This window comes from Heterodontus francisci, chromosome 2 (genome assembly GCF_036365525.1).
Source record: "Heterodontus francisci isolate sHetFra1 chromosome 2, sHetFra1.hap1, whole genome shotgun sequence".
In the NCBI taxonomy this organism is placed as follows: domain Eukaryota; kingdom Metazoa; phylum Chordata; class Chondrichthyes; order Heterodontiformes; family Heterodontidae; genus Heterodontus; species Heterodontus francisci.
This window is the reverse complement of record NC_090372.1, coordinates 134,704,896-134,720,047: the sequence shown is the minus strand read 5'-3', so window position 1 is coordinate 134,720,047 and position 15,152 is coordinate 134,704,896. Positions and strand designations below refer to the sequence as shown.

Here is a 15,152-nt window from a genome sequence, read left to right as displayed (position 1 = left end):
GTCGTGGGAGTCAGTTGCCAGCGTTCGCCAGAGCTGGCGGGCAGCCATAAAGGTGGGGCTAAAGTGTGCCGAGTCGAAAAGACTTAGCAGTTGGCAGGAAAAAAGACAGAAGCGCAAGGGGAGAGCCAACTGTGTAACAGCCCCGACAAACAAATTTTTCTGCAGCACCTGTGGAAGAGCCTGTCACTCTAGAATTGGCCTTTATAGCCACTCCAGGCGCTGCTCCACAAACCACTGACCACCTCCAGGCGCTTACCCATTGTCTCTCGAGATAAGGAGGCCAAAGAAGAAGAAGATGATCATCAATGTAAGAAGTGGAACCACAACACACAGCTGTAGGAGGGAGTATTGCTCAGAGGCTGGCATTGAGAAATATTACTGTTGCAAAATGTAGGAAACCTTATTCCACATCTAACTATTATAACTGACTTGGAAGTACACTCTGTGACACTGAGTGCTCAAAATGGATACTATTCCATTCTATCAACATCCCTCCTTTAACGAGGACAAACTTTAAACAAAAGCTTTAGATAATCCAAATTAAATTTAATGCAATATGCCTGTCTTACCTTCCCCATCAGCTGTGAGGGTCTCATACGAGTCCCATCGGATCAATGGATCAGCAGTGTTATAATCCACAGCGACACCATGATCATTCTGGAGATGCTCAGAACCTATACAAAGAGAATATGTTTCGCATTACATTTACAATTACATGGCTTTACATTCTCAGAAGCTTTTTACTAGAGCAAATACATTCCTGACAACACTCATCTTACTCCAACTGATGGATATTGTGCTATTGTTTTCCACATGCAAGAAGGTACAATATACATCCATTGTGAGATACTATCAAAATGTAGTTGAGAATTAAGAAAAAACTGTTTGAAAGGAAAGCTTAGAAAATAAGCTTCAGAGCTTGGATTAATGATGTATTTAATCCTGAATCCCACAAGAGTCAGCACACACCCATAGTTGTGGTTTGTTTCACTTATATCCAGTAAGACCAGAACATTGAAAACATACAATTTCTAACTGAAATCTCTAATTATGTTTCATATATATATATAGATATAACTTTCTCATTCGAAACATTTATTTTTGAAAATAATAAAGGGTTGCTTGTTATGAGGAAACTCGAGGCATTGTTAGCTCTACATTCTATCAGCTTGAAATCCTTTTTAAACATAACAGAGCCATCAATATAAAAGTAAACTTTTCATGGAAATGCAAAATGCAAAATTACAGTAAAATTTCACATTAAATTATTTGAGTTATGATTTAACTTTTTTTACATGCCCTTTTTAATTTACATTTTTACATACATATTACACTGACAGGACACATACTGAAGTCTTGAAATCTTTCTTGTTGGTCTCCTCTCAGTCTTTCCCAATGCCTCAATAGAGTAAGCTTTGCACGTCCTGACATTACCAATGCCCAAGTCATAGTGAGCTTCCAGCCCAGACTGAGATTTCAGTGGGAGGGGTCACAAAATTGATTGCAGCCTCAGCTCTGAAAGGGTTTCTGTTGCTATTTTAAAGGGCTTCATTTCTACAACTCTGCTGACCAGAACGTTTTACTGGAGAAGACTGACGATGACTGGGGAACATTGCGTATCTTCCCATTCCACATGATCTGTCGAAGATGCTTCTGTATGGAAGAGGGGTTGTCCAATTTTAGTCTCCAGAGCTACTTCTCACAGGGATATGTGCACTGCTTGAGGTGGCTGCCCAATGAATTACTGCTGTGGCCAACAACAAATGAGCAAGGGAACAGATGATGTGATAGCATTTGACTGAAGAACAGGCAGAGATCTGTCAAGATCAATTTCCACCCAATATTCTGTTAATATGTTAAAAAGCAAGCTTGTAATATTTGCTCACACATGCTGGGGTCACAGGATAGACACTTGAGTGTCACTCTATGCGCTTTTGAAACTTCGAGCATCTTGGCAGTGCTCTGCTCACAGGTCAAAGCAAGCATAACACATTGAAGAAACTCAAATCCTTTAACATTAAAACCTGCAATGCTGGACATCTTGGGCTCGAGAATATTAAAGTAATGGGCCAAGAGGAAACCTAAGGGATCCACAAATTTGAGACCCAGTTTCAACTTTGCCAATTATGTGTGCTCCCCTGGACAGTGCAACACATGACCACAGGACACACTGTGCAACTGGGCAAGGACTATGGGATGTCTTGTAGGCCAAATTCTAACATACATTCTCTTTTGCTTCTACTGGAGAATCTCAAGAACTAGTCCAACATGCCCCAAATGGCTCGCCTCAATAATAAGAAAGAGAAACAGATTTGCTTTTATATAGCCCCTTTCACAACTTCAGGAAGTTCTAAAGCACATTACAATCACTGAAGTGTATACACTGTTGTAATGTAGCAAATAGTGCAGCCAATTGACACACAGCTAGGTCCTACAAACAGCAATGTGATAATGACTAGATAATCTGTTGTTAGGTGTTGGTTAATGGATAAATATTGGATAAAATAATGAAGTCAGTGTTGAGCAGCATGTTGTGGACGATGATAACCTTTATGGTCCGAGCAGGGTTGTACTATAATACACCCTCTATGCTGGCCAGCTAGCTGAAGCACTGTGCATTCAATAATGACCCTGGTTGTTGCACAGACCTTGTTATATCTTCACTTAGCTGCTGTTCATGTCTGTATCATGCACAAAGATGGGAGAGAGTAACCGTTGTCTCCATCATTGTAGTCTATCTTCTACAAATAGTCATGTACAGATAATTGTTCCCACTTAACCTGATCCCTTTCAATCACTGCTCTCTGCTGAGCCTAGATAGCTGGTTTCAACATGGCAAATTACTTGCCACGATAGGATCTACTGCAAGTTATACACTGCTTATGTGGTCTGTGCTCCCAAACTGCCCTCTTCTCTTTTTCTTCTCCACTGCACTCTCTCTTGCCAGGGCCACGTGGCCACTGAAAGAAAAGTACATGATAGACGTGAAGATTCCATGTATGTTGACTAAAGGCCTGATCGGGTCTGGAAAAAAAAAACCTGACCCGAACCCGACAGAACCACATTGGACCCGAGCCCAACCTGGCCCCAGTCCTTCCACTTTTTCCTGCGCCCAACCCAACCCGACCCGCACCTGACCCGACCCAACCCGACCATAGTGCACTCACTGTACTTACCACTTTTGGATGGATGAAATGGAAGGAAGCTGCACTGCTGCAGCATGAGGGCAATGACATCATAGAGACACTCACTCGCTCACTGCGCAGACTCTCAGTCTGTGCAGTACTGTGTGTGTCCGACCTGGACCCGGCCCAACCCGACCTGAGCCCGAAAGCCGGACCCGGAAGAGCAAACTGACCCGACACATGTCGCCGGGTACTGTCGGGTTTGAGTCGGGTAGCAGGCCTTTAATGTTGACCTCATGGTTATTCTAGTGGAACTGCAACTGAGAAGTCAAAAGTTCAATATTGACCATGGCAAGCTGTGAAACGGAATTCAATAAATCTGGTAATTTGTGAAATAGCACTAAGAAAGTAATCGAAAGCTTATGAATTGTCATAAATACCAACTGGTTCAATAACTCTTTGCAGCCTTCCAAACCTCTTTGGTCTGGACTATATGCAATTCAAGTCCCACCTAAACAGTTAACTATTAATGATCACTGTCGTGGCCGAGGAAGCTACCCAGCGTAAACGATTACTACAAAGTTCAATCAGAAGAGGAAATTGTATCAGGAGAAACCTGAGGCAATCTCGGTACAATCAACTTTGCAAAGTCCTCTTCACCAATGTCCAAGTGGGACAGTTGTCCCACAAACTGGGGCGGCACAGTGGCGCAGTGGTTAGCACCGCAGCCTCACAGCTCCAGCGACCCGGGTTCAATTCTGGGTACTGGCTGTGTGGAGTTTGCAAGTTCTCCCTGTGTCTGCGTGGGTTTCCTCCGGGTGCTCCGGTTTCCTCCCACATGCCAAAGACTTGCTGGTTGATAGGTAAATTGGCCAGTAGCAATTGCCCCTAGTATAGGTAGGTGGTAGGGAAATATAGGGACAGGTGAGGATGTGGTAGGAATATGGGATTAGTGTAGGATTAGTATAAATGGGTGGTTAATGGTCGGCACAGACTCAGTGGGCCGAAGGGCCTGTTTCAGTGCTGTATCTCTAAACTAAGCTAAAACTAGCTAAGCCTAAATAAGTTTCAAGTCTGGCTTCTGAGACAGAGACAAGCTCCAATGAAAAATATTCATGAACACATTTCAAACATGTTAAAGTTAATTCTTACAAGTAGATTCACAATGTTGCTTTGAATTTCTTTATATTTTTCTTAAGTTAGAAATCTTATTTATCACTGACGGGGTCTGAAGAGTCATATCCGACTCAAAACGTTAAGTGTTTACTCTCTCCACTGATGCTGCCAAACCTGCTGAGTATTTCTCGCACTTTCTGTTTTGATTTCAGATTTCCAGCAGTATTTTGCTTTTATTTTTGTTACTTTCTGCTGAGTTGACTGTCAAGGCAAGGTGGTAACCACATTCTCCGCTTCCTTAAATCTTTAGAAGCACTTGTACTTTCCCTCCTTGCTATGTTTAACTTCCCTATTTAACTACATATACAGTATATATTTAATTTGCATCTTTTCAGATACATTTTGAAATGTCATCTATTTTTTGTGGAGACTTTTAAATGTATTTTCAAAATTTGTTCTGCCAATTTTACCTTCACAATTTTTTTTTTTTAAGACCTTTGAGCAAAGGGTCTTTCCTTGCTCCACATTCTATGGTCTCAATTATAACCACCGCCACCTGAAGTTACCGCCACTGAACCCACTTCCTTTCTGCCATGTCCCCATATTAACCTGCTCTTTTGAGATGATGAGCAGGACCCCTGCAGGAAGGAAGTAGGATCCTCCTTCAGCCATGCAGACTTGGTATGATGATGTCAAGCCCCAATCTGCAGTATTAAACTAGAGGCCTGAGCAGGGAGGCCATTGTCAGTTAAGGTGAGATGGTGGCCTAGTGGTAATGACTAGTAATCCAGAAACCCAAGCTAATACTCTGGGGTCATGGGTTCAAATCTCACCACAGTAGCTGATGGAATTTAAATTCTGAATAATATCTGGAATTGAAAGCTTTTCTCAGTAATGGTGACCACAAACCTACCACTGATTGTCATAAAAACCCATCTGGTTCACTAATGCCCTTTCGGGAAGGAAATCTGCTGTCCTCACCTGGTCTGGACGCCATGTGAGTTCAGATCAACAGCAATGTGGCTGACTCTTAACTGCCCTCTGAATTTAGTTGTCAAGGGCAATTAGGGATGGGCAACAAATGCTGTCATTGGAATGAATAAATAATTTTTAAAAAGCCCCCCGCTAGGGTCTCCACATCATTGACCTTGCTGCTTCAGCTGATTACAGCATTGCCACCATACTCGCAGTTAATATCGGAGCCAACTGTCCTTCAAAACCATCCACAGATACGAAAGGCATAGAAGGAGAAAAGATGTGAAAGAGTCTTTGTTCCAAAGTGTGATGTAAATGAAGCAAGTGTTTTGATTCCTGTGAATGTTTGACAACCTAAACGAAGAATTTTTGCCTCTGGTGAATTATTTATTGGATTCTTTCTTGCTGGTCATAACACACACAGCGTTAAAATTAAGTACCGCTTGATCTAGCTGCAGATAATCTATACTAAAAATTTGCACAGAAAGGGCACCAATATGTATTGTTATCTTTTTATTGCGATCATTATGGACTAATTGGCATTAATTGGATTGTTCCTATAACTATGAGATGAGCATTGTATGAAATCAGATGACATAGACAATTTAGTGAAAGGTTATCACTAACAGTGGCCACCACTTGACAAATTTCTTGATGCCTTCTCTTGCTCAACCTTTCTAAAGAAAACCTTAAAATCAATTCTTAAGTGAATTGTGCTGAGGAAGAAAATAATCAATAACTGTACATACCTTGTATTTTCTCTGGACTAGCTGAGAATACCAGCTCGATCTTCCCATATTCAGGAAATCTGTCATCTAGAAGAAAATTGTAGAAGTAAGTGACTGTTATGGAGCTGGAGAATTCTATTATTTGGATTTAGAGGAACTGTTCTCAATATTTTTTAGTCTAATTAGAAAATCAAAATCTAGATCTTTATGTCATCCAAAGAATGAACTGAATACAAACAGCATCTTTGCGAACAGATTAAAGGCACTATATAAATTCAAGTTGTTGTTCTATGGTTTTTTAACATGCAAGGTGAAAATCTTCATTTTCAGAGAACACTCGGCATCACTGTAAATTAACTTTATAATAGTGATTTTTTTTTTTGTAAAGCCACAAACGTTTTTTCAATGATTAGCATTGATTTTACAACAGAAAAGTATGAAGATATTCAGCTTTAAACTTTTAAAACTATGCACCATAATTTTCACACAAATACATGGTATTTGGATATTTTTCTACTTTCTTGGGCCTCTCCACATCAGACACCATTCATTGTACTGTGAGAGAGGAAGCAACAAAACACTGTCAACACTCGCAATTTACTTGCACGTTCAATTTAACAGAATTACAGGCTTAAATCTCAATCATGAGCTTTGCAAGTGAATAATGAGTATTGATAACAGAGTTAACTTGGTCCCAGTGTTGCTGTGTAATTGGTTCATGGGAGGTGTGAAAAAACAAGCAAAGGTAGCAGGCCCCCCAAACCTCCTCTCCATGATGTGGCAAAGTTTTTCATTTATTTATTTTTTATTTATTTAGAGATACAGCACTGAAACAGGCCCTTCGGCCCACTGAGTCTGTGCCGACCATCAACCACCCATTTATACTAATCCTCCACTAATCCCATATTCCTACCACATCCCCACCTTCCTTATATACCCCTACCACCTACCTACACTAGGGGCAATTTACAATGGCCAATTTACCTATCAACCTGCATGTCTTTGGCTGTGGGAGGAAACCGGAGCACCCGGCGAAAACCCACGCAGACACAGGGAGAACTTGCAAACTCCACACAGGCAGTACCCAGAATTGAACCCGGGTCGCTGGAGCTGTGAGGCTGCGGTGCTAACCACTTCTCCTTGACTGTTGAGAATGAAAGCTCACAGTTAACTATTGTTTGACTTTTGGCCTGTATTTAATTCAGAGGTACAATTGACGATAGCATAGAGATTCAATCAACGTACCTTTATTGGCATTATCGAGGTCTTCCTTCCCGAACACAAACCCAAAACCCTGGATAGAGCCTGTGTGAAACTGAAGCCGGAATATAACATCTCTCGTTGCAGAACGGTACTTCTTGTGGTAGCATTTAACCTGTAACCAAATAATTTCCTCATGCTGAATATATAATAACAATGATGACATTATTTCAAAACTTAACTACAATGCACACACTCCACAGGGATATACAAGAAAATCAAGGGCCACTATACTCTATTAGGTTGATCTCATAAGCTGAAAAACAACACATAATTGACACTCTCATAGTGCTTAATTGCTCATCTTGGGGTCAACTATGACATGGAATGACACGGAAATTGTGAACAGTCTGGTTCAGCCTCAGTTGCCATAGAGAAGGATGAATTCGGTGGCGAGGGAGCACAGCCTGTGGCAGGGACTGAAGACGATGGCTTCAGTCTTTCCAATACTTAACTGAAGAAAATTTTTGCTCATAGGAACAGGAGTAGGCCATTCAGCCCAGCGAGCCTGCCCCACCATTCAATATGATCATGGATGTTCATCCACTTCTATGCCTTTTTCCCACACTATCCCCATATCCTCTTATGTCATTTGTATTTAGAAATCTGTCAAACTCTACTTTAAACATACTCAATGACTGAGCTTCCACAGCCCTCTGGGGGAGCGAATTCCGACTGTTTGAGTAAAGAAATTTCTCCTCATTTCTGTCCGAAGTGGCTTCCCCCTTATTTTGAAATTGTGCCCTCGGTTCTAGACTCCCCAACCAGGGGAAACAGCTGCATCTACTCTGTCTATCCCTTTAAGTATTTTGTAGGTTGCGATGAGATCACCTCTCATTCTTCAAAACTCTAGAGAATACTCGAACCTCTAGAGAATACTGGATGTCAGATAGGCAGTCTGACAATTTAGAGACAGTCGAGGGGTCAAGAGAGATGATGCTGAGGTAACGCTGGGTGTTGTCAGTATACATGTGGAAACTGTTGTGTTTTCAGATGGTGTCACTGATGCAGCATGTAGATGACAAAGAGGAGGAGACCAAGCATAGATCTTTGGGGGACACCAGAGATAACTGTGTTGGAATGGGAGGAAAAGTCATTCATGATGATTCTCTGGCTGTGACTAGATAGATAAGAATGGAACCAAGGGAGTGCAGTCCCACCCAGCTGGAGAACAATGGAGGAGGATGGTGTGATCAATGGTGCCAAAGGTTGCAGACAGATTGAGAAGGATGAAGTGGGATAGATTTCCTTTGTCACAATCACATAGGATGTCATTTGTGTTTTTGATCAGAGCTGTTTTGGTACTATGGCAGAAGCAGTAACCTGATTGGAGGGATTCAAACATAGAGCTCTGGGAAAGATGGGCGCCAATTTGGGAGGTGACAACACATTCAAGGACTTTGGAGAGGAAAGGGAGTTTGGAGATGGAGAGGTAGTTAGTTGCAAGGATGGTGGGATCAAGGGTTGGTTTCTTGAGGAGAGGGGTGATGACGGAGGATTTCAAGGACAGAGGGTCAGAACCTGAGCAGAGACCTGTTAACAATGCTGGCTAAGATGGGAACCAGGAAGAGAAGTTGAGTGGTCGCTAGTTTAATGGGAATAGGATCAAGGGAATAAAGGTGGGTCTGATGGACAAGATGAGCTCGGAGAGGGCATGAGGGGAGAGAGGAGAGAAACTAGAGGAAGATACAAATTCAGGCCTAGGGCAGGGGGATGCCTAAGAGGAAGTTCGGTCCGATGGGCTGGTGGGTGGAGGTGGACTGGCAGAGGCAGCTGTTGAATGGTTTCGATCTTGGTGACAAAGAAATTCATAAGCGTCATTTAACTAACTTGCTGGAGTTTTTTGAGGAGGTAACAGAAAGGGCTGATGAGGGCAATGCTGTTGATGTGGTGTACATGGACTTTCAAAAAGCATTTGATACAGTGCCACACAACAGACTTATGAGCAAACTTGCAGCTCATGGAATAAAAGGGACAGCTGCAACATGGATACGAAATTGGCTGAGTGACAGGAAACAAAGAGTAGTGGTTAATGGATGTTTTTCGGCTGGAGGAAGGTTTGTAGTGGTGTTCCCCAGGGACTGTGAGGAGGATAGTGTAGAACTTCAAAAGGACATAGACAAGTTGGTGGAATGGGCAGACAGGTGGCAGATGAAGTTCAATGCAGAGAAATGTGAAGTGATTCATTTTGGTAGGAAGAATATGGAGATAAAATATAGAATAAAGGGGGTGCAGGAGCAGAGAGATCTAGGTGTATATGTGCATAAGTCATTGAAGCTGACAGGACAAGATGAGACAGCGGTTAATAAAGCATACAGTATCCTGGGCTTTATTAATAAGGGCATAGAGTAGAAGAGCAAGAAAGTTATGTTGAACTTGTATAAGACACTAGTTCGGATTCAGCTGGAGTATTGCGTCCAATTCTGGGCACCACCCTTGAGGAAAGACGTGAGGGCACTAGAGAGAGTAAAGAAAAAATTCAAGAGAATTGTTCCAGGGATGAGGAATTTCAGTTATGAAGATAGACTGGAGAAGTTAGGACTGTTTTCATAGAAGAGAAGGCTGAGAGGTGATCTGATAGAGGTATTCAAAATCATGAGGGGTCTGGACAGAGTAGATAGAGAGAAACTGTTCCCACTCGTGACAGGATCGAGAACAAAAGGGCACAGATTGGAACTATTTGGTAAGAGAAGCAAAAGTGACATGAGGAAAAACTTTTTCATGCAGCGAGTGGTTAAGGTCTGGAATGCGCTGCCTGAGAACGTGGTGGAGACAGGTTCGGTTGAAGCATTCAAAAGGGAACTAGACAGTTATATGAAAAGGAAGAATGTGCAGGGTTATGGGGAGAAGGCAAGGGAATGGAACTGAGGGAGTTGCTCTTTCAGAGAGCCAGTGCGGCCACCAGGGGCCGAATGGCCTCCTTCGTTGTAACGATTCTGTGATTCTGTCTTCCATTTGTTCTTGCAGGTGAGGGTGAAGGAAACGGGGAGAGGGGTTTAAGGAGAGGGCTTGCAGCAGAGAATAAGCCAGGGGTTACCTTTGCATTTCAGTATGATCCTGGAATAGCAGTTTTCGCAAATGAGAACGAGACCCGATAGTGCCTGTGGTGAATGGCTAAACCAGTTATTCTTCATATCCGTTCAAGCCTGCATCCCTTGGACTTAAGGGAGCACAGATACGGACCGTGCTGGGAGAAGGGCCAGGGTGAGAGACAGTAATGTTTTATGCACCATCCCCCCAACTATCCACCCAATGAAGCATGAGAAAATTGCATTTTTTAATACAGCAACTTTAACGTAAAAACATGCCCCCAAGGTACTTCACAGATAGGCCTTTGGGAAATGAACACTGAGCCAAGAAAGGAGAAAGTAGCAAAGATAACCAAAAACTTGACTAAAGAGATATGTCTGAGGAGATTTTTTAAAAGGAGAGAAAGGGAGACACGTGGAAAGGCTGTGTGTCTAGGGAGAGAATTCCAGTTTGCTCTCTTCACTACTGCCACACATTGCACTGATGATTTTGGCAATGTAGCATACACTTTTCATAACTGCAAGTAAATGCCATCACTGGCAATCTCAGATAAATTAGCTCATTGCAGCTTAAAAATTAAAAGTTTGAAACCTTTTGACAGGCAGAATAAGATAAATTTCCCCTTGTTTATATGATTGATGTGATGCATTTTTTACAGCGTTGTGTCACATCAGAAAGAGTTTTTAATCTCATTTCTGAAATATTCAGTGGGTAACACAAGTGCAGGTCCAAAATGGCACACAAAGTACAACCAAGCAGATCACTCAAATGTAATATCAATCTTTCAGGGTGGACAGTCAGAAAGGAAGAAACACAGTTTTATTTTGCCTGAAAAAAACATTTTTCATTCTATCAATATATTGGTGAAACTTATTCAGATTAGACAGCTTTAGCAATAAAGCATGCATTTACAAGTTTCAACTGTTGCTAAAACAAGCACAAACATGCTTTCCTTTTGAAAAAAAATTATGATTTTAAAAGCTTCCAATGAATATTTCACCTGAACCTAGCAACAAAATCTTCAACTAATTTTGTAGCCAGTTCTAAAATTGTTGTTTCACTAAACTGACTGAATCACTGAGCATTCTACACTGAAGTCTCTCCACTATGTTCACATTCACCTAAATGTTATCAAGTATGAGGTTATATGCAACAAAGCACATGAGAAGAAAAGATTGCTTTGTGCTCTAGTAATAGATTCACTGCAGTTTGTTCTGCATGACTGCCAGCCCCTGTCATGTTTTGTCAATCAGTAATTCTAACTTTGCAAACAGTCATGATACCAGGTTTATATGTCGTCTGGTATGTGTTCCTGCTACTGCCATATCTCTACGCTCTTGTGAAACTATTACAACTCAGCATCATCACTACAAGGATTGTGATAGTTTAGACTACAAATATAAATCTTGGTGTTTGCTTCCAAAGCCAAGACTATAAATCATTTGTAAAGACTTCAGAAAAGCATGGTATATTTCTTTCTGGCATTACACTTTCAGAATTCTCATCCTAACTGGAAACAGGACGGACTGTTGGCAATCCCTCCCAACGACGAAGGACCTCTTCCAGTAACTTCACATTGTGATATCACAAACAGAATCACTAAGACCAGTGGAAAAGAATGGCGTTTACAAGGTCTCTTTTTTTCGAAGGGTTCTTTAAACTTTGTCATCTTAATGGACTGTGGCATACCATGAAGCTTTGCAAAATTAACTACAACACAAAAATGAAAATCACGGAAGACTAACAAATTACAACATAAAAAAAGCTTGGAAAATTGCAAGCTTTAAGACCTTAGCAATATATGTTTTTCAATACAATGTGTTTTTTTCTCACCATCTTACTGGGTACATTGCTCAATTATAATTATTTGTTCTTTCCTACATAAAAAAATCGGAATTATATTGGCAACAGTTATTTTTGTAAATTATTTCTGTTTAACCTCCACAACTTCACCTTTGTCCTTGACCTCACCCCTGCTGACTGTGTCCTTTATTTCTCCTCACCAGCCTGACTCAGATCCACCTTTCATAAACTCTAACTTGTTCAAACTACACCTGCAGCATGAAGTCCAACACTAAGTCCCATCACCTCAGTCCTTGTGACTTCCATTTGCAACCTGGCATTCCTGATTCTTATCCTCATTTATAAATCCCTTCACCTAACTCTTATGCTCCAACTCATACTTCTTGGTCTTCCAACTCAGACCTCCAAAGTATCATCCTATTTTTTAAAAAATCAGTCTCTAGATGTGGGTGTCGCCAGCAAGGCATGTACATATTGCCCATCCCTAGTTGCCAGAGAAGGTGGTGTACCTTCTTCTTTCAGTCCACTGATACAACTGAGTCGGGTGCTAGGCTACTTTAGTGGGTACTTAAGCGTCACATATAGGCCAGACTGGGTAAAGATGGCAGGTTTCCTTCGTGAACAAGTTGGATTTTTACAACAATCAGCCATCTTCATGGTGACTTTTATTGAAATTGACTTTTTATTTCCTGATTTGTTTTTAAACAAACGGCCATGCCTAGATTTGGGCTCATGTATATGTGCTATGCTTTAATACGTACAGTGATATAAGTGAACAGGTGACTGCAACAGTGTACGCAGATGTATGAGCGTATGATAAATGGAGAGTATTGGGTGAGCCTCTATGTATGTACTTGGTAGAAGGTGAAGATGCCTGTAGTATGGCCTCTGTGCTAGAATCTAAGCAGAGGCTGTAGTAGAGTATAGTGGTCGCCTTCTCCTCAGTTCAAAATCAGTCTGGCAGGGGTGCAGCGCAAAACCCACCACAGTGTGCACAGAAGTCCAATTGCGGATGCATGAATGCAAAAGGGTCCGTTCGTTATTTTAAAATTCCTGCTTTTCAATCATGAGAATTACTGAGCAGTCACTCCAATTGTCCATTTCATACCAGACGATATGGTCATCCAAAAATATAAATAATGGACAAAAATTTTAATACATACGGTTGTGTCTCTCAGCAATGTTTTAATTTAGTTTAAGAAATGAATACAGTATTAATGGATAAGACGTTTATTTGCAGGATTTTTTGCGGGGGGAGAAATTACATCAAAATAACAGAATATTTAATTCGCTATAAAGATCTGGAGAAACAGTGTCGAGATAATTTGTATTGAAAATGGCAAAACAGTCCTAATTCTGATTTGCCTGGGGCACCATGATAATAAGCAATCTAATGTAACAGCATAAGAAACAGGAGCGGGAGTAGGCCATTCAGCCCTTCGAGCCCTCTCCACCATTCAATGGGCATGGCTGATCTCCTACTTCAACACCATTTTTCTGCATTATCCCTGTATCCCTTGATGTTTTTAATACGTAGAAATCTATCGATCTCAGTCTTGAACATACTCAACAAAAGAACCTCCACAGCCCTCTGGGGTAGAAAATTCCAAAGATTCACCACCCTCTAAGTGAAGAAATTCCTCCTACTCTCAGTCTAAGATACTAAACCCATAGATTACTGCAGTGACAAGTATTTCTCTGCAAGTGGTATTTAGCATGTGGCCAAGATGACAATGGAAACCACTGCACTACACTGAATGTTTCATGACATAAAAGATGCTGTATAAATGCAACTTGTTGTTGTTCTTGTTCCTGGTATGAGAATGTCTGAGGCTTCTACCATTGCGTGCAAAGCAACAACGTTCCTGGCAATGCTACTCATGATCTCAAAGAATACAAATACATTTGCATACAGAGAATGCTCAAAGTATCTGTGCACAGCATGTCATGCTGGCTCCTCTAAGGATTGTCTTTTGTCTGCATAGGCAAGCTGAAGTATTCTTTAACAGCACAACAACCAAAAGTTACAAAAACATCTACAATCCATTTAAGTTTTCTGATTAGAATAACTTGAAGGCTATTGACAGCTAGTAAATACAATGCACTCTTTTGCAAGTCTAAATTCAATATTTATCTTTCACTGAACTGACTTTATCACTAGTTACACTGAACGCAATGGACTGATAGGACATTGATGGCCAGTTTGAACCCACATTCTGTACTGGATAGAGATATTTTGCCGAAACACACAACTATGGGTAGCACTGATCTCTATATTATAAAATAATTCAGGTAGCAGACTTTTTTTTTTAAAAACTGAGAAATCTAGAAGGGCCAGGATCCACAATCAGAACACCACCAAGATTCAAACAAGTGGAATAAGGGATGATGAAATAAAACAGGAAGCTGTTACTTGCTAACTGAAAGCTTGTATTTCATGGAAATGAATAATCTGAAGCAAGAGGCAGTGTGATGAGTCATTCCCAACTAAACCGTTTTGGTTTCGATTGCTTTACGCTCATTTGTGCAGTTTCAACAGGATGCTGGGAAATGTAGTTTCGCAATATGCCTCTAAAGAAGACATGAGTAGCTGGATTTAAAACTGGCCAACATCATTCGAGTCAAGATTTTAACATTCTATACTAATTTGAACTGAAGCAAGATGGGTTTTTTTTTCTGAAGGGACATGAAAAAAATAAACAGACGATCTAATATTACATAAATGCAAAGAATCACGTTTTGAGAAGGCCCATTAAGGTAATCCTATAAAGGTGCTGCCAATGGAGAGTGCCACCTGTTAGCTGTGTAGGTTAGGATATTGTGGCTTTTTCATTGTAGGATTTTTCATCTATTAAAATTACTGGACAGAAAATTATTGCCAGCTCAGTTACGATCTCCTGGTTTTTGTAGTCATCGTGTGAAGCTCACTGCTATGTAGCATAGATTTATAAAATTGTCCTTTTTATTTCTACGCTGGTGATCCAGCATTGCTAAGCCAACTGCATCTAAAGTTCTATATGTGTGTGTGTTATTCTTCAGAAAATGGCTGTGTGTATGTCAAAATGATGAACTGGTTTCAGAAAGCGGGTAGGAGGGAAATGCAAGTTGCCAAGTT

General features: G+C 41.0%; 1 protein-coding gene across 7 annotated transcripts in view; it reads right to left on the bottom strand.

Moving 5' to 3' along the window:
• LOC137347116 (tensin-3-like) overlaps positions 1-15,152 on the bottom strand; it is a 547,175-nt gene that overhangs the window by 135,362 nt on the left and 396,661 nt on the right. For all 7 annotated transcript variants that reach the window (XM_068011228.1, XM_068011236.1, XM_068011247.1 and 4 more), the window contains 3 exons: positions 7,190-7,319; positions 5,966-6,031; positions 570-674 (listed from right to left, as the gene is read on the bottom strand). In XM_068011228.1, the coding sequence (XP_067867329.1) occupies positions 570-674; positions 5,966-6,031; positions 7,190-7,319 (301 nt within the window). The remainder of the gene's footprint in view (positions 1-569; positions 675-5,965; positions 6,032-7,189; positions 7,320-15,152) is intronic.